The 18,616-nt window shown below is 61.8% G+C and overlaps 1 protein-coding gene across 7 annotated transcripts in view; it reads right to left on the bottom strand.

Annotated features, from left to right (window-relative positions):
- The window catches only part of RAI1 (retinoic acid induced 1), a 120,957-nt gene that overhangs the window by 7,179 nt on the left and 95,162 nt on the right, over nt 1-18,616 (bottom strand). For all 7 annotated transcript variants that reach the window (XR_013376472.1, XM_077892353.1, XM_077892354.1 and 4 more), the window contains exon 3: nt 3,424-8,974. Coding sequence is in view for 6 of the 7 variants with exons in the window: in XM_077892353.1 (XP_077748479.1) it covers nt 3,424-8,958 (5,535 nt within the window). In the remaining variant the exon portion in view is untranslated. The remainder of the gene's footprint in view (nt 1-3,423; nt 8,975-18,616) is intronic.

The raw sequence follows: 18,616 nt of genomic DNA, 5'->3' as shown, positions 1-18,616 counted from the left end.
GCTGGGGAGTAGATACAGCGGGGAGCAGGGCAGTGGCAGGCCCAGGCCCTGGAGCTAAGCCATTGGGACAGGTAGTTCAGGATGTGCCCCGCGTGCCTGGAAGCAGCCTCCTCATAACCAGATGATGTTGATACTATCATAATTCCACCCAGGTTACCAATGAGAGCTCAGAGAGGCTGAGCAACCTGCCTGAGGGCACACAGCTCACGTAAGTGGCTGAGCTGGGCTTTGAGCTGGCAACCACCACCTCGTACTGCTCCAGGAGGGGGTGGGCTCCATCGCTGGGGGAGTGGGGAGGTGCAGGGAGTTGGGGGGGTTGGTATATTCTGGAACATCAGATTTTCATACAATGCCTTTAGATGGGCTGCTTCCTTCTGGTCAAGGCTGAGACCTCCTGGGGCAACTATTCCCTCAATTTCTGGCCCACAAAGGGGCAATAAAGCAGAAGTGGGGGCCCAGACCAGGGCCAAGCCCTCAGGTGGTTTGTTGGGGAACAGCCAGAGGAGCAGCTTTATGCCACCTCACTTGCACTGAGGCCCTCCCACAACCCATGAGCGGCATTCCAGACACGAAGAAATCGAGGTACAGAGGCAGAGGTCTTGCACCCTTCCAACCCCAGCACCCGGGCTCTGAGCCCCTGCTCCCCCTCAGGGCTTGTGGACCTGCCGTAGATCCCAGGCTGGTGGAGGGGTGTTGCTACCCACTTCCTAATAACACCCAGTGAGAGGTATATGCCTGCATCGCTGGCATCCATGGGCAGGCCTCACCCGGAGAGGAGATGGGGTGCACAGTAGTTCTGGGTGAGGGGCAGGAAGTTTGTCGGGGTTCTCAGGAGTGGATAGAGAAGAAAGAGGGCTGTCCCCGCAGAGAGCAAAAGTGAGGCCAAGGTACTAACAAGCATGCCAGGACTGGGCCCCTCCTGTGCACTGGGGAGTGGCCCTGTGGCCTTTCTGATGGGGTGTGGCCATCCAAGGCCCCCAGAGTGCAGTGACTTGCTGGAGTCACAGAACACACCCTCAGCAGAGCTGAGATTTGAACCCAGGTCTGTGTGTCTCCAAGGGAGCGTGCAGCCACTGAGCTGTCAAGGCAGGGAGCAGCCATGAGGAGGCCGAGGCTGCAGGAGAGGAGGGCACAGAGTCGTGACCCTCAGGAATCCCAGAGCCAGCCCACCTCTCCAGGGTGTTCTGGGGCCATGGTCTGCTACTCTGGGTGGGGAGACGCTGCTTTAATGTGCCCCTCTGAGGCTCACACCCTGGCCCCAGCCCTAGCCCAGGACCATCTCTGGAGGGCAGCCTGTTAGATTCCATTTGAGCTGCCTCGGGCGAGGTAGGAAGATGCAGGGGGTGAGCTGGGAGGCCTGCTGGGGTGTGTCTTCCCTCTACCCGCCCCCCCCCACCGACCTTCCCGGGGGATGCCCCCAGGGGCGGGAGGCCACTAGGCCACTTCTGACATAGGACGCAGCAGGCAGAGGTGGGCCACCTGGGCGGAGTTCCAGCTCCAGCAAGCAACGGCTGTGTGACACCTGGAAAGCACGGTGCCACTCTGACCCTTGGCTCTCTCATCAGTCCAGCAGAATGTGAGTGCAGGTCGCTGAGGTGAGACCAGAGCACCCAGAACAGGCTGGGGCAGGTGAGCAGCTTATTAGCCCATCACGATGGGTACAGGTGACTTGGAAAAGACTGGATGGAGCCCCGGCTCAGAGAAGCATAGAAAAGCAACTCAGCCTGGCCCAGAGCCCTGGAGGCAGGGAAGGTCCTGGATGTGGGGCCTGGTGGGGCACCTGTCGGAGGAGGGAACTGGTGATCTGAGGGTATCACTTTTTAATGATGGAGGAGACTTGAGCCTATTTCAGGATGGCTGGGAAGGAGCCAAGAGCCAGTGACAGAGAGGGAGAGAGACAGAGAGACAGAGAGAGAGAGAAACAGGGGTGGGGGGAGGAGAAGCATGAAAGTAGCAAGTGTCCTGTTGGAACTGGGGTTTCTTCTGTCAGGCTAGGGGCCGCTGGGCAGGACATCTGGGCAGGGAGAAGTCAGTGGAAGGTCGGTGCAGGAAACCAGGGGAGGCCGAGGCCCTCAGGTACAGGAGCTGGTCCCAAGGGGAGGGGGATGCATGAAGTGGGATGGGCGGAGTGGGTGGGGGCAGGGGCCCCCAGAGATGAGATGGCAGAAGAGGCGCTGCAGAGCCAGGGAACGTCACATCACAGGAGTGGCCGTTACATCACAGGAGTGGCCGTCAGTGTGTGTGTGGGGGGGGGGCAAGAGCACAGGCCCAGGGAGAGGATGCTGAGCCCCCATCCGGTCCCAGCTGCCTGCGCCCTCCGGCCATCTGCACCCCTAAGGGAGTGTAAGGAGCAAGGTGGTGCCCCGGCACCTGGAATGGCTAGCGTGCCGCAGCTTGGCCACTGTTACGGGTTCTAGCAGGGGACCGTTGCTGAGCGCTCAGGCAGGCCAGCTTCCCAAGGGCAGGACCTCACTGAGCCCCGACAGCCCCTATGCACCGGGAGGCACCGTGCCCACCAGAGATGAGGATGTGCAGGTTCAGAGTGGTGAGCCCGCGCCCAGAGGCGCACGGTGGGTGATGGGCAGTGCGGGGATCTGAGCCAGAGGCTGCCTGAGGTCTTGCTCACGGACCTCCATGACTGGAGGGCCTTCCTGAGCATTCTGTGACTGTTGGTGAGAGGTCCCCAGACCACCCTGCCCAAGGGGCCGCAATCTGACCACGTGCTGTGAGGCTCTCTCTCTAAGCCCAAGCTCCACCTCAGTGGCCAAGCAGACAGGTGAGCACTGGAAATGGGGTGCCCGGGCAGCCTGGGTGGCTCAGCGGTTTAGCGCCGCCTTCAGCCCAGGGTGAGTTCCTGGAGATCCAGGATCAAGTCCCAGGTCAGGCTCCCAGTATGGAGCCTGCTTCTCCTTCTGCCTGTGTCTCTGCCTCTCTCTCTCTCTCTCTCTCTTTCTCTCTCTCTCTCTCTGTGTCCCTCATGAATGAATAAATAAAATCTTAAAAAAAAAAAAGAAATGGGGTGTCCTACCATTTAAGGCCCTCCTGACGTTCGATTTTGGGAGGCCGCCTGTTCTTTGGGGCCTTGGCATGTCAGCTGGTGGCACAGGGCAGAGTCAGGTGGGCGGTGGGTGGGGGGCACTGGAGCAGGAAGGTGCAGGGTGTGTGTGTGTGCTGGGTGCCAGGCCGGGCAGGCCAAGGGGCTGAAGAGGGAAGTTGGGCCCAGGGGTGGGCAGGCCTCAGGTGTCCTGCCTCAGCCTCAACTCCACCCCAAAACTCCCCAGACAGGAATGTGTGATCGTAGGTGTGTCTGGCCCAGACCATGGCTCTGGAAAGATGAGGGGGCTTCCCAATGGTCCACCTGCCTGCCCGCCTGCCCGTCACGTGGACCCCGAGCTCCCCACCCCAGCTGGGCTGGACTCTTACCATGTCCACGGCCACCTTCATGGCCTCCTGCAGCCCAAAGAGCTTCCCAGCTACCAGGTAGACCCCGCCCGTCCACACGGCGCAGGCCTCGTGCACCCAGTGCTCCTGGGTGTCCCCGCCGGGCTCAGCCGGTGGCTCCTTGCTGCATTCGTGCTTGCGGCTCTTGTCGGCCGGGGCTGCCTCCTCGCCACCGTCCCCCCGAGCGTCACAGCAGTAGCAGCTCTGCAGCCGCCGCGACAGGCCCCGGGCGCTGGTGCGCAGCGAGCCCTGCTTGGCGGGGTCGGCCGGGCCCTCGGGCCTCGGGGGTTTGCCAGCGGCAGTGGCGCCGGTGGCGGCCACACACTCGAGGTCTTTGAGTGTTCTCTCGAGGGGCGGCGAGGCCTCCTCGCAGGTGCCCTCTGGCCGCACCTTCTCCTTGAGTTTTGGCTTCTTTTTGGGGAGGCAGTGTTCGGGGTAGTAGGGCCCACAGAGGTCCCCGAGGTCCTTGAAGTTGGCCGGGTTTTGGCAGAGGCAGCAAACAAGGCAAGAGGTACTCAAGGCCTTGGAGACCACGGGCCCCAGATGCATGGTGGAAGAGAGGGGCAGGGAGGGCCGTGGCTGCAGGACGGAGCCTCCAGGGAGCGTGGCCAAGGAGGCCCCGGTCGCATCCAAGGAGAACGAGCATGAGGATGAGGAAGAGGAGGCGGAGGAGGAAGGCTTCCTGTGGGGCTTGGGCTCCTCCCCTGGGGAATTGACAACAGTGCATATGGTGGTGAATGCGTCTCGCTTCTCCACCCGCACAAAGGGTGAGAAGGCTGGGGTGCGGCTGTCCGCTCGAAGCCGCTTGCAGGAGGAAATGTACTTGAGGCGGATTTCAGGCTCTGCGGGATCCAGGGGCAGCACCTGCTGCTGCCGCCGCCGCTTGGCACGGCCCTTACAGGGTGAGGAGGTGGTGTTCTTAGCCCGGCCCCGGGTGAGTCGCTTTCGCTTGGAATAGCTGCTGTAGTTGGCATGGCCTGGCTGCTTCTGTGCCCTTGTCTGGGGCTGACAGGGCCGGCCCTCAGGGGACTGGGAGGCCAGGCCCAGCTCCTCCGTCTTTGGCTTCTTGCCTCCTCCACCAGAGCTGTCCTCCCCACCCCCCTGAGCGCCATTGGCCCTGTCTCGGGGGGTCAGGAGCAGAGCCGGGCCTAGATGGGGCCGCTTCTCCAGGGGACCTTTGGGGAGTCCAAGGGCTCCAGCCCTGCCTTTCCGGCTTCTCTTCTTAGGCGCCAGGGCAGTCCCCCCGGGCAACAGGGCCTCCGGGGACGTGAAGGCCTCAGTTTTGAAACAGTCAGTCGAGGACAGTTTCTTACTGTTTAGGAGTTTGCCTTTTAAGGATCTGTTGGTTGGATTTCTGCATAACGGGTCGGCCCCAGGGGCTGCTGGGAGCTTCTGCCCAGCGCCCACATTTAAGAGACCTTCTCCTGCCCCAACTGGGCTGCCCCCGGCACTCTTGAGCCCACGGTCCTTCTCAGGGAGAGCTGGGCTCACAGGGTTACCGGGAGGGGCCCCCGGCGCTTTGCACGCAAACTTCTTCAGGCTGGGCGAGGTGATCTTCTGCACGATGGCCTCCAGCTTCAGGCCGCGGCCCTTCCGGGGCGGAAGCACCTTGGTCTTCATCGCCCCCTGGAAGGCCGCCCTTGAGGCCAGCTTCAGGCAGGCGTCGGGGGCCTCTGGGGGTGGGGGCTTCACGGCGGGCTCACTGTTACCCTTGGGGGGCTTAGTCTTCTTGGGAGAAGACATCCTCTTGAAGAGGCTGGAGGGGTCCTCGGCCCCCTCCTCCTTCACGTCCCCCCCACTGCCGCTCCGTAAGACCAGGTTCCGCTTCTTGGTGGGGACAGGCGCCAGGAAGGACGACTTCCTTTTGAGCGCATGGAGGGGCCGATCGGAGAGCTTGCTGCCCGCGCCTGGCTTGGGGACCCTTGCCCGCTGGCCGGCCCTGCCCTCCTTCTGGGGGCTGCCCGAGACCTTGAACGTGGCCGGCAGGTGGTTGTTGGCCAGGAGCTTCTTGGTGGCTCGGCAGTTGGGGAGCCGGCTCTCTGAGGGCCGCCGCCTCTTGGAGTGGAACACCTCCTGGGTTTTGGTGCGGGACCGCAGGATCATAGAGCGCTGGTCCTTGCCCGGGGTGCCGGGAGAGTCTGTCTCCTTGGTCTTGGAGCCCATGGGGCTGCTATCCGAGGCCACCGGCAGGGCGGCCGGGTTACTGGGGCTGGACGCCGCCTTGGGTGACGGCTTGCCCACCCGCTTGCCAGACTTGAAGGCGGCTCGCTGCTTGCCTCCCAGTTTGTCCGGGGGGGCGGGTGTGGTGGTCAGGCCTGGGGGCCCGGGTGTGCGGGGCTCGCTCAGGGCGGTGAAGGAGCGCGTGCACATCCTGGGGAGCCCTTCTGAGGCCCCCCGTCCTGGGGCTCCTGCTCCCTCCATCTGCCCCTGCGGGGGCCCTGTGCAGGATTCAGGGAGCAAGAGGTCTTTGGGCAGCACTGGAGCCCTGCATGGGGAGTCCTCGGCCTCGGGCAGACCCCGATGTACCCGCCGGCTCCGTAAGCTTTTGCCGCGTGGCACAGGCTCTTTCTTAGCAATGGGTGCCTCGGGCACAGCGGGCTTGTTCGGCTTCTGGGCCAGGGAGGCATCCGGGGCCAGGGTGGCTGAGTCCCCCGGAGCTAGCACACTGTCAGGGCCTTCTTCGCCCGGCTTCATGTGGGACAGGGAGGACTCAAACCAGCTCTGGACCTTTGACTCGGCACCCACAGTCGGGCCCAGCAAGATGACAGAGTCCCCAGAGAGGTGGCACGGGGGGCCCCAGCCGGTCTTGCTGTCCAGCACCTCCTCTGCTTCCTCCTTGGTGCACATCAGTGGGGCCTTGGGCGACAGCGGGTCCTGCAGGCCAGGCCTCTGCTCAGGGCTGCCCAGGAGCTCACACAGGGAGGAGTACTCCTCCTCCGCCTCCAGGTCCTCTTTCCGACCGGTGGGAGGCAGTAGGGGCAGGTCCCCAAAATCGGTGGCAGAGCAGCAGTGGCGGCTGTCGTCCAGCCACCGGTCAGCCTTGGCCACCTCGGGGCACTGCAGCAGCCCACCCACCTCCTCCTTCACCCCGCCCGCCTCCTCCTGCTCCGAGTCCCGAGGTACAGTGGCCTTCTCCCCCGGGGGCTCCTCCTCCTGGAAGCCTGGGCAGGCCGAAGCCTCATGGGCACTCTCCTTGCCCACGCCATCCGTGGCCTTCCCACCCTGCTCTAGGCCCTTGGTGAGCTCACTGGGGTGCAGGCCCCACCGGGGACACGCGTCCCCCAGGTTCTCCTCGGGCCAGGCAAAGGGGTTGGCGCTGTCCGCCGAGCTGGCGGTGGTCGTGTCCGGGAAGCAGTCAAAAGCGGCTGCGGCGGGGTCTGCCGTGGCTGCCCCGAGGGTGGACTTGGTGCCGAAAGAGAGGGCCCCAGTTGTCTTCTTGGGGTCAGGGGCGGCGAAGCCCACAGAAGGGTCTTCAAACAGCCCTGGGCTGAAGTCCTTGGCGCTGCCACCCTTGTCTAGCTGCAAGGACTCAGGCAGGGCCTCTGGCTCCCCTGGCCGCGGCCACGCATTCTTGGCCACTGAGTCCAGGCAGGCGCTGTGGTTCTCCAGCGAGAAGGGAGGCTTGCTGGCGTCCTTGGCCAGGCTGGGCGCCTCGGCCCAGGCCTTATCAGCCTTCTCGCCAATGGCCTCCTGCAGCCCGAGGATCTCAGAGGCCAGGTCCTCCTGGGCCAGGGCGCTGAGCAGCAGCCGCGGGCAGTCCCGCTCACCTGCCACAAACTTGGAAAAGCTGTCGAGCGGCAGGGTGCTGTGCAGGCTCTGGAAGGAGTCATCGGATTTGGTGGACATGTCGTCAGGTGAGGTCACGGAGCAGGTGGACACTGACTCGGGCTTGGCCTTGGAGTTACTGTTGACCCTGGCGGGGCTGCTACGGGCCTGGTTGCAGTAGAGGAAGCTGCGCTCCAGCGGGTCCTCGGAGCCGCTCAGGTAGTCGGTCTCGGGCGGCTCGGCATGGGTGGACTGCGGCGTGCTGCTCAGCGGTTCGGACAGTGGCGTGCCGGCCGGCTCGGCCGAGTAGCCGCTGCCCTCAGGGCTGCAGTGCTGGCTTTTGTGCTGTTCCGGGGTCCTGGACACCAGGTTCTTGACGCTCTTTTTCTGTGGCGCCGCGGCCTTGGAGAGCAGCAGCTGCTGGACGGTGTTGGATATGTTCTCCACCTGGGATGTCAGAGCTGTGAGGCTCTGCAGGCTGAGGTCCGAGAGCAGGTTCTCGGGGAGCTTGTCCTTCTGCAGCGGCTTGCAGTTGCCAGCCTGGGTGTCCACCGAGCTAGCAGCGTCGGTCGGGGACGGGTTGAGCAGGGGCATGAAGTGGCTGTGGTCCGTGATGCCCGCGGGGAAGGCCCCAGTGCTGAGCGGCTGCTGGTTGTAGGGAAAGTTCTCCAGGTTGGGCATCAGCGGTGACGGGGTGGAGCTGTAGGAGGGCGAGCGGCCCACAGAGCGTGCGGGTGAGTGGCTGGAGCTGGGGCTGAAGGTCTGGTAGTACTGCTCTGGAGTCCTGACGGCCGCGTCCGGCTGACAGTAACCCGGGCCCTGCTGCCCGTAGTGTTGGTACTTGGCGAGGTTTTGGTAATGGAGGGTTTCCTGGGCATGGTGCCGGCTCTGGAGGGCCTGCTGCTGCTGCTGCTGCTGCTGCTGTTGCTTCTGCTGATCGTAGCTCAGGCGGCCAGACTGGTAGGCGTGAAGGTTCTGGACCCGCTGCCCAGGGGCCAGGCTGGCGTTGGGGGCCAGTGGCCTGTCGTGGGGCTGAGTGGACGGTGCGGTGCAGCTCTTGTAGGAGTGGGCGCCCTGCCCGCTGCCCTGGCCCCCCTGGCCACTGGATGAGTAGGTGGAGGAAGCAGGGAAAGACTGTGAGTGCTGGGGGAAGTGGCCACCCTGGGGGAAGGGCAGAGGCGAGGCCATGTCGTTCTGCAGTTTTTGCCTCTGGAGTTTGGGGTACGCCAGGGGCTGCTGGGGCTGCGGCAGCTGCTGCTGGACATGCAGGGAGTGAGTCCGAAAGGGCAGCTGGGCGCCCTGCTCTGGGTACTGCCTGCCAGGGGGCACTGCGGCCTTTTTCATCAAGTTGTCATCATATTTGCCCACGCCCCCTGGCAGGGGCTGTGGCTGGGGGGGCGGCGGCTGGGGGGCCCCCCAGGCCTGCAGGCTCTCCTCGCCCGAGTAGCGGCCAGGGTACGGGCTGCTGTCCTGCACGCTGTAGCCAGAGAAGGCCGGCCTGCCCTGCAGGGACTGCTGGGACGGCAGGCCCTTGCTGCCCCGCGCGGGGCCGGCGGGTGTGCCGGCGCCGCCCTCGAAGCCGGGGTACGGCTGCGGGTTATAATAGTCCTTGGCCAGCAGCCGCTGCCGATCGCAGCTCAGCCCGGCCTGGCTCGGCTGTCTGTAATTCTCCAGGCGAGATGTCTCCTGTGAGGTCTGCTGGTAGTTCTGTTGTTTGCCATGGAAACCACACCTTTCTCGAAAAGACTGCATGACTCGGGCTGGTTATCTGTGAAAAGAGAAAGGGAGAGAGGGAGGGGGAGGGGAGGGGGAGGGGGCGGGGGCCGGGAGGAGGAGGGAGAGGGGGAGCGATTCAGACGGGCCATTTCCCTTCCGCTCGGAGAGCTTGCCTCCCACCCCTCTCCCCGCAGCTCTAAACGGTCTCCCCTTTGCTGAGCCTCCCCACCAGCTGTGCACATATTGACAACTTCTGTGTCAGGGAGGTGTGCGCTGTAATTCCCGCTCCGACATCGCCCCGCTGCCAGCTGAGCCCGGCCAAGGGTGGCCGCGGGAGGCGCCCAAACCCACTGCCCGTGCCCGGTCGCCCCCCTGGGAGCTGCCACCCCACCCTGCTCCAGGCCAGCTCCTCCCCTGCACCCCACCCACCACTCCCAGCGCTTCCCTGCCAGCAGAAGCATTTAGCTGAGCGATTCCTGCTCCCCTGTCCCCTGGGGCCAGCTGGGTCCTGCAATGGAGTCCCAGTGCGGTGGTGTTCAAGCGTGACCCCGCCAAGCCAGGACCGAGGAAGGTTCGTCCCTGCCCCGAGAAGCCACTCACCAAAGCCTGTGGAGAGTGCGCGTACGTACACACACACACACACACACACACACAGGCACACGCACAAGCACACACAGGCATACAAGCAAGCCTGCGCACAGGCGCGTGCCCTTGTGCGCGCGCGCACGCACACACACACACACACACACACACACACACACACACACCTCCTCTATCACTGCCATGCCATCTGGAATCTGTCTGTTCCTTCTAGCAGACGTCGATTAGGGGCTGTGGAGCCATTGTAGGCATAAAACGTCCCCTTCTCTGACTCCCAGTAACGCAGGACAGCGGCACCTGCCTCCTGTTTTGATATCATAGGTGCGTAAACAGATTACGTGGCCCAGAGTGAGGGAGTGCATGCTAATGGGGGACCAAGCCGCAGTCCCTTGGCCACAGAGGAGAGCTCCACAGTTGGGTGGGAAGCAGCCCTAGCCCTCCTGGGCAGCCCCTCCCGTCTCCATCTCCACGGGGTCAGGACCAGGGCACACCAGGCCAAGAGCCCATCTGTTTATGATTTTAGGGGCTCGGGGCCCCTGGCGAGGTCTAACCAGCCCCAAAGCAGGATCTTGGATCAGGAAATGACCCCGGCGAAGGGGAGGGCCCTTTGGGGCAGAGCAACTGGATTCACAAAACAGGCTGGCCTACAGTGTCCAGGCTAAGAGGTTCCCCTAACTGACTGACTGGCCAAGTCACCCTAGAAGGCCCTCAAAGGAGGTGGGGGGGGGGACAAGGAACGTTTCAGGCTCATGAGAAATCACATCGAAGAGTTTGGCAGTCAGCCAGAGAGGCCCAGGGAGATCAGGATTTACCCACAATCATGCTGCTGGTGGGTGAGCCAAGGGGCAGAAAGCAAGGCCCAGGCCCCCAGGTGGGTACCTGGGACTTTCCAGTTCCCAGCTGTTCCCAACACCAAAAGGGGAAGGGGTGGCCTGCCTCCCACAACATTCTGGGGCTATAGGAGGGACAAGAAAGGAATGAAGAGAAACAGAAGAGAGACATACACAGATATGAGAAAGAGGAGAGAAGTGGGGTGGGGGGCTCCCCCAAGAGGTCCAGCTCACTCTTCTTTCCTTTCTCAGCATTGGGGCTGACCAGGGAGGGACAGGGGAGGGGTTCCATCCAGCTGAGCGGGGCAAGTCCAGGGCTGCCAGAAGCCCCCAGGAGCCCTGTTAGCACAGCCCGGGCCCACCTTCCCTGACCTCGGCAGTCAGCTGACCCGGACTCAGGCACAGAAACACCGGGGTTGCTGCAAGAGGGGACCGGGGACCCACAAGGCCAGCCCCTGCCCACCAAGCTCGTCAAAGCCAGCAGGCCCCACGACAAGCACAGCCTGGCGGCCTTCCCGCCCGCCTCTCCCGGGTTTTATCACAGGCATCCCCAACAAGGAGAAATGTGCCCGCCCTTCTGACCCACTTCAGTCCCATCCCTGGCGGCTTGGATCAAACATTACAGGAGGCGCCTGCTGCGACACGCCAGCCCAGAGGAGCTGGAGGCGGCGCTGGGCTCTGGCCTGGTGGCTCCCAGCCAGGTAGGCAGCCCCGTGCCTCCCAACCTCCGACCTCTGCAGAGGAGGGTGCAGGCCAGACTGCCCGGGGCCGCTCGGGAGGGTGGGCAGCCCCCTTCCACCCTGGGGCAGAGGAAATGAGCAGGCGTACAACCTGGCTGGCAGTGGAAGTCACTTTTATTAGGGTGTCACTGGCTGGCGGGCAGGGTCAGCAGCAGCCCCTGGCAGGGAGGGCCTGCTCCAGAGGACGCAGCGTCGCGCTCCGCCTCCCGGCCCGTGTTTATGAGCCCAGAATGCGCAAACCCAGGCCCGCTCTGGAGGCGCAGCCTCGTATATCTGCACAAATTACATTTCGGCTTTTATGAGTCCCAGGTCGCTCCCATTTCCTGCTGAGTGTCCTGTGGATATCATTAACATTTCTACAGCTTTTTCTTTTATTTTTTATTTTTCTTCACATTCTCCAAAATGCATTACCAAAAACATCACTTAAAAAGAGAGAGTGCTATGACCAGTGTCCTCTCCCCGCCCCCCTTAATCAGTCCAGCTGCTGCGTCTTTCAATTTAGCCGAGCTGTATTAAAGGCGGGTTTCCCAATACACATGAGCAGCTGGATGCGGTGAAAGCATCTATCTCTAAGAAAAGACAGTTCAATTAAAATACGAAGAGCCCAGTGCCTGATGGAGAACGCAGGCAAAAATGCTCACCCCAACATCACCCTCCAACCCCAGGCGGCGGGAGGGGGGTTAGGGAGGGTTGTAGGAACAAAGGCATGGCATCAAAGCCAGGCTCTCCGCCCAGCTCTGGCTCTGGGAGCCAACAGGGTCCGACAGCTCTGCCAGGAGAAAATGGGGCTCTGCCTCTTTAAGAGCTGCCTCAGGCCTGCCACAGGCTCTGTTGTTATTAATTATTATGATTATGATTACTTTTCAAGAGCACTAGGACAGGATAAAGAGTGGGGAGATAGGCAGGCAGCAGGCAGGGGTGGGCAGCAGCAGGAGAGGGGCCCCTAAGAGGCCCCTTTAGCAGAGATGGTGACCTTTGAACCTGGGGAGGAGGCAGAGGGGACAGACTGGGAGTTTGGCCTCAGTGGGTTCAGCTGGAGGGAGACGTTAGGGGCACCCCCAAACGCACCCTCACGGGGCTCCTTCTGGTCCAGTCTAGCCTCCCCATCCTTGCTTACCCCACCTGCCCTTGTGGACACTTGGGCAAGGGCTGAGCCCCCGAGTTCTTGAGGGGAGGGGGGGTAAGTCAGCCTGGAGTGTCCCCTAGATAGCAGGTGAAATGCTTAGGACAGAAGTCCCTTAGGACAACTCCTGGAAGATAAGTCTTGCCAGGCACCCAGCTCGGAGGGAGCAGAGCAGGCTCAGACAGACAGGCTCTCAGGGCCGCACACAGCAAAGAGCAGGTTCAGGGCCCCAGGACTTCCTTCAGCACTGCAACGGGGCTCACTGCTGCTCCCCCTCCATCTCCTCAGCCAGGAAATGGGGGTGGGGAGCCAGGGTGATGAGCCTAGCCCTCTGCCCTCCCGTCAAAGGCACTGGGGCGGGGGCACCCTTGGCTGGGAGTGCTTACTGGGTACAGCTTTGCTCAGTTTAGCACTTTGACTATTCTGGCCTTCTGGAGGAAAAGGTGAGGTTTGGAGGGCAAGAGACCTACCTTCAAGGCCACCCACAGAGCAGTTCCTCTCTCTAGGTGACCAGACCCAGAGAGTGTACCTCCCCTCCCCTGGACCCCACACCAAGAACTCCCACCCAGAGGGAGGCACTGGAGGAAGACAGCAAGAAGGAGCTCGAAGGGGAGGGCAGAGGTCTCTGCAGCCTCTGAGGCCCTGAAGGCCAGGCCACCCCCTTTTATTTGGGACCAGGGAGGACCCAGTCAGGGAGGTCCACTCATGAGCAGCAGTGGTCACTGGCCACTTACTGTCACCCCTTAACTGCTGTCCCTGGGCCCACAGTCCCTCCAGTGCCCCGGGTCAGGGAAATGGGAGTGGGGGCCGGGGGCAGAGCTGCCGCAGCTCCCACAGGTCACCGGTGGAGCCCAGCTAGGGCTGGAGGTTTTCCTGAGAGAGGGGCAGGGTAGGAGACAAAGAAGAAGATAGAAGGAGGAAGGAAAAGAGTGGACTGGGAGAAGGAAGGTTTCTGTCCCCCAGCAGTGGCTGTGAGGCCACTGGTTCCATCCCATCCACTTACCCAAGGTTGTTTTATGACCCAGTTTCCTGATTTGTAGCTGTAGGGGAAAATGTAAAAACCCAACCCACTCCAGGCCTGCAAACTACAGGGAAAGAGAAAGTTGCCTGGGTCAGGAGGCTAGGGATGGGGCCCGGGGGTGTCCAGGGAGGAGTGAAGGAGGCAGGATCACCCGGAGCCTCCCCTATCAGTGTGAGTGATGAATACCAAGTAGGAAACCTCGAATAAAATAATAAATCACTAGCCAGCTTTCCTGCTGTCCTGTGGGGTCTCCATTGAATCCTAAGGGCCTGGCTCGAAGATGGGAAGGGATGAGCTTCCAGAGTCCACAAAACAGACAGCCAGGCCCTGCAGGTCCCAGGGACAGGTTAGGGTCTTTGGCCCTAGGGGCTGATGGGGAGGTGAGCCAGTGGGAAGAGCCCTGCTTGGGGCAGAGGGGGACCATCCTGGAGCATAAAGACTCCCAGAGAGCAAGACAGTCCCCATCTCAAAGGAAGGCCTCTCAGGACCACCGCATACAGGCAACAGCCCCAACACACTCAACATGCAGCCCTCCTCACTTGTGGGCCCCCATGCGTGCCCCACGGGAGAACTCCATGGGAGTCCAGCAAGGCCATGTAGTCCACCTCTACAGGGCCTTGGAGAGGGGGACCTGGGGGCTGGAGGTCCTGAACACTCAGGGGCAGGCTAAGGGGTGAGAAGTGCAAGAAGCCAGAAGATGGCCTCAGCACTCTCTCCAGATGTGGGGCAGGCCCCAGGCCAGGCTCTGGGGCTGAGGCTAGGAACCCCAGGTGAGGCAGGATCTCAGAGCTCTTTAGAGGAAGTCTGAATGAGGAGCAGAGGCTTCTGGGCTCTCCAGATGTTTGGAAAGCCTTCCTTGGAAGCCTACCAACGCTATCTCCTCCAAGGTTCCAACTGCAAAGGCCTCAGAGACCCTCCTAAGGTTGGTGAAGGTCCTGTTCTCAGGGTTCTAACCCACCAGGAGGATGCCTCACCCCTGGGGCATCCACAGGGTGTACGAGCACGAGTGCGCTGGTTTCTGGAAGTGCCAGGCCCAGTTCGGAAGCCACAACACCATTTCCAGGAGTAACCTGCGGGAGTCCCACAGCCCCAAAGACTGGGCAACAGCACCCACATCTCAACTTGGGTACCTGCCTTCTAAAGTTGAGCCCATTCTGCAGCCATACCCCACTGCCGAGCTGTGTGGGTTCTGGGATGTGGTGGTCAATGGGCCCCCAGACCTGGGCCTTCGGAGCCAGAGGGGCCCCGCGGTCCAGGTGGCCAGCCAGGCATCCCCCTGTTGGGAGTTGTGGGGTAGCAAGAGGGAACTCAGCAGCAGCCACACTGTTGCAATTCCAGAGCCCCCCTGGGGGCCGGGGAGACTCACCTATTATCCCCTCCATACTCACCAATCTCTTACAGACAGTAATTGGTTTTAGATAATTTTATTCACCATTCCAGAAATAAGCAATCACCTCTCCCCATTGCTGTCAAAATGCAGACAAGGCGGTGGGGACAAGGCGGTCCTGAGTGCTGAGAAGTCATAAGCTAGGAGGCCTGCGGTTTGATGGCCTACATATTTGGGACCCCAGGTCAGCAAACCAACAGGCTGGCTCAGAGGCTGCCATGGGCATCTGAGGGGATCCACCAGGGGCCTCCCGAGATGTTCCTGGCCTTGTAGGCAGCTGCACAATGAGGATAGGACAAGATCTGTGTGTCCGCTGCCTGAGGGGAGGCAAAGGTGAGAGAGCCCAACCTCTCACCCCAGCTGTCCCTGTGTGCTACCCCATGGGCCCCGAGGAACCATGACTGCTCTGCCAAAATGGCTTCATAAGCTAGTGGCCTGTCTGGCTGCCTCCTCTGCTGGGAACAGTATTCTGGTATTTCCACGGCTTGCTTCTTCAGCTCGAAGGCTTTGCTCATGTCACCTCCTCAGGTACCCCTCCCCAGCCACAGTGTTTGGAAGAGCACCCCCTGTACTGCTCCTCCCCTATTTCTATCAAGTGCTCACTTCCCTGTAATAAGCCATGTGGCTGGCTGGCTTTATGACTGGCCTCTCCTCTTTAGAACTACAGTGCCATGGGAGCAGGCATTTTGGCCGGTTTTGTTCACAGCTATATCCCCATATCCCAGAACAATAAATATTTATTGAATGAATAATGCGTAAATGTCATATTAACCCTATGAAAATATCCAGAACAAGCTGTCGATGGCAGTAAAGAGAACGGGTGGGTGGGCATGGGGGCTTATTGCCACAACTCCTCACCCATTTGACAAAACCATCTCCTTTGGGCCTGGCTGGTGAGGCACCCAAGTGAAGCGAACAGGTGGGGATGGAGGCAAAGCGAGGGCCCCAGGTCCCAAGTGAAGTGAGGGGGAGCCCCACGGAACTCCAGCAGGCTGCCGCCTCATGGGAATGCGAGTGCCAGAGCCTCTGAGGGCATTTTGTTTTTTGATTTTTTTTTCTTAAAAAAAAAAAAAATAAGTCTCTCATCTTAATGCTACTGACCAAATAAAAAGTTTAACACCCTAGGGTTGAAGAGAACCCGTCTGTGGGCTGCAGCTCATCACAAGCTCCCAGGTGTCAAACGCTGATGTAACTGGTGCACAGCGATCTTTGCAAGGGCAGAGCCAGGGCCTTGTCAGGAGAATCTGAGCACCTAGCAGGTTGTCAGTGACCCAGAACCTTCCCTGAGCCCTGGAAGGAGTCCCGAGACCAGCAGGAACCAGTGAAGCCATGGAATGGAGCAGCACGGTGAACGCCTGTGGCCCTGGGGGAAGGTAAAGCTCAGAGGTGCCCAGAGGTGGAGGAGCCACAAGGCAGGGAGGCAGGAGACCGGAGGGCCCCAGGGGTGGTAAGAACCTTGGGAATATTCCACCCCAGGCACCAGATGAGGGCCTGCCCTCACCTCCCCACCCCCACCCCTGGGCACTTTGCTGGGTCCCTGCAGGGCTCCTTGGTGCCACTTATCACAGTGGTAATTACATAATTAATGGTATAATGAGCTGTTTTAAAAGTGCCTCCCTCACCAGAATGTAGCCTGATGAGGGCAGGGTCTTCTTCATCTGTTTGGTCCTAAGCTCCAAGTGCAGAAACTGTCTCGAGTAGGGGCCAGTTAAACGTTGCCTGGACATCTGGGCAGATGGGATGGGTGAGGGGCTCAGCTCTGGTCTGGGTGCACTGTTTAACCTCACCACAGCTCCAAGGGCAGCCGCTCAAAGAGAAGTGTGATGATGACAGTCCTGAAGGCCAGCCAGGACATGTACAGTAGCCAATCAGGAAGAAAAGTCCAAGCTTCTGCTGTCCTCCACACCCCCTGGGTCACAATTCCTCCCTCCCTCCCTCGTCAAGCCCATTTCTGTTCAGCTTACAGTTGGGTGGGGTGGGGTGGGGTGCTGAGGATCCAGAGGAAAAAATGGCACAGCCCCTGCCCTCCCGGAGCAGGCAGGCAGACAGAAGCCTAAGAGGCTGCGGGGTGAGAGTGGAGGTGGTCCAGGGAGGCTGGCAGGAGGGGGCATAATGATCTGAGGAAGGGTGAGGGCCCACCAGGGGAAGGAACAGCCTGAAGCTGGACGCAGGACACAGCAAGTGGGGGCACCTGCACTTATCTTCCGTCCACCACCTCAGGTGACCCGGATGCCAATGGTCAGATGCCCTCTACTCTCATGGCACCAACCCCCGGGCAATCCTGCAAAGTCACCTCGATTTGTTAGCTGCCTGTATGGCTGCTGGGGAGCCGGTACTCTCCCATGTGCCTCTGGGGCCCACCCCATCTGCGGCCCAAGCTGGAGAGGGGTCTCTGACCTGGTGCTGCCCACATCTCCCTCTGCCTCTCGCCCACGAGTCCAGCTGCTTAGCAGCAGTGAGCCACCAGAAGGCACTTTCTATAGAGCATATTCTAGGTCAGACTGCCTCCTCGTTTTGCAGAGGGATTCACAGAAGCCCAGAGAGGGTCAGTGACTTGTCCAGGAGGTCCAGCAGGGCTGAGGTCCCTCTACAGCTCTGCACCCCTTGGTCAACCAGAAAATGAACTCAAGAGCTGGAAGCCAAAAGGCAGAGGGGTCAAGGTCCTCCTGTTGGACACCCCAGATCTCCGGAGGAGCCAGGCAGTGCTCCCCCCTTCCCTAGCCTGGGTGGGAACAACCCCTCCCTTCTCGGCTTTTCGACACCCCCGACACCCCTTTGCGCAGCACCCTGACAGTTGGGGAGGCGCAGCCCGCCAGCCCCTCCCGGCCCGTTCCACCTGGGGGAGCCAGGGAATTGGCGCCCCCTCCCCCCAGCCCCCAGGGGAGGAAGCCGCCTGTCAGGCCGCCACGGCGTGTCAAATCCTCTTGCTGCCTAATTGTGAGACGGCGGCGTTTAAAGAAACGCTTTTCTGGCCGCCTGCCACACCGCAAACTGCTTGGTATAATTTTATTATTAAGGAGAGAGAAAAAGAGGGAGGGGGGTTGGGAGAGAGAGAGGGAGGGAGAGAGAGAGAGAGAAAGGGAGAGAGGAGGAAATTGCTTAGTCCAAGTCAGCTGGTGGAGTATTCTGCTCAATGTGAAGCGGGGACGGCTTTCCAGTTGGCAAGCTGACTTCGTTAATTGCGCATTCAGTCTCTACTTAGGGTAATTGAAACGAAGCGGGGCCCAGGTCTGACAATTAGGGTCTGCGACTAGGCCATTAACCCTTTCCGCCGCCGCCTCCGCCGCCCCCCGCCCCCGGTGGGCTGCACGCAGCCCTGCGAGCGCGGGGAGGGCTGCCGGGCACCCCCGAGACGCGGGGCCGGGGCGGGGGCCGGGGCGGGGGGCGGGGCGGGACCCCGCGCGGGGGTGCGCACTGCGGCAGGGGCTGCGGGCGGGCGCCCAGCGCGGGCAGGGTTAACGCGGTGCCGCCGCGTCCGGGAGCCCGGCGGGGGCCGAGCTGGGGCTGGGGGCGCCGCGCGGGGTGTGTGGGGGTTGTTTGCGGCCTCGCCGCCCCTCTGCAACAGATGTTTCAGCCGTGTAAGACAAAGGCAGAGCGCCTGCTGCTGCCGGGAGAAAATCCGCAGGACTCCCTCAGGGGCAGGTAAAATTTCACCTTCTATTTGTGTTCCCCCCTCACACCCCCGCCCGCCCCCGCCCGCTCCCCGGGTCTCTGCGCCAATCCGGAAAGCGCCACCAAAGACGCCGCGCCGCCTCCTCCGCAGCCCAGCCCGCTGACCCCAGCAAGGTCACGGCGACCTCGGGCTCCGCCGGCAGCGCGCCCGCCGGTCCTCCGCTGGCGAGGGGTGCCTCTCCGCGCCCGGCCCCCTCCCGGGGCGCCCCCCGTCCGAGACGCGCGACGATCGGAGGCGCAGGGAGAGGCAGGAAGGGGGCGCTGCGCTCGCCACGAGGCGGAGGCGGCGCCGGACGCCGCGCGCCTCCCTCCTGCCTGCGC

This window comes from Canis aureus, chromosome 3, assembly GCF_053574225.1.
Source record: "Canis aureus isolate CA01 chromosome 3, VMU_Caureus_v.1.0, whole genome shotgun sequence".
Lineage (NCBI taxonomy): Eukaryota > Metazoa > Chordata > Mammalia > Carnivora > Canidae > Canis > Canis aureus.
The sequence above is the reverse complement of the archived record's forward strand: the minus strand, read 5'-3'. Positions and strand labels throughout refer to the sequence as shown.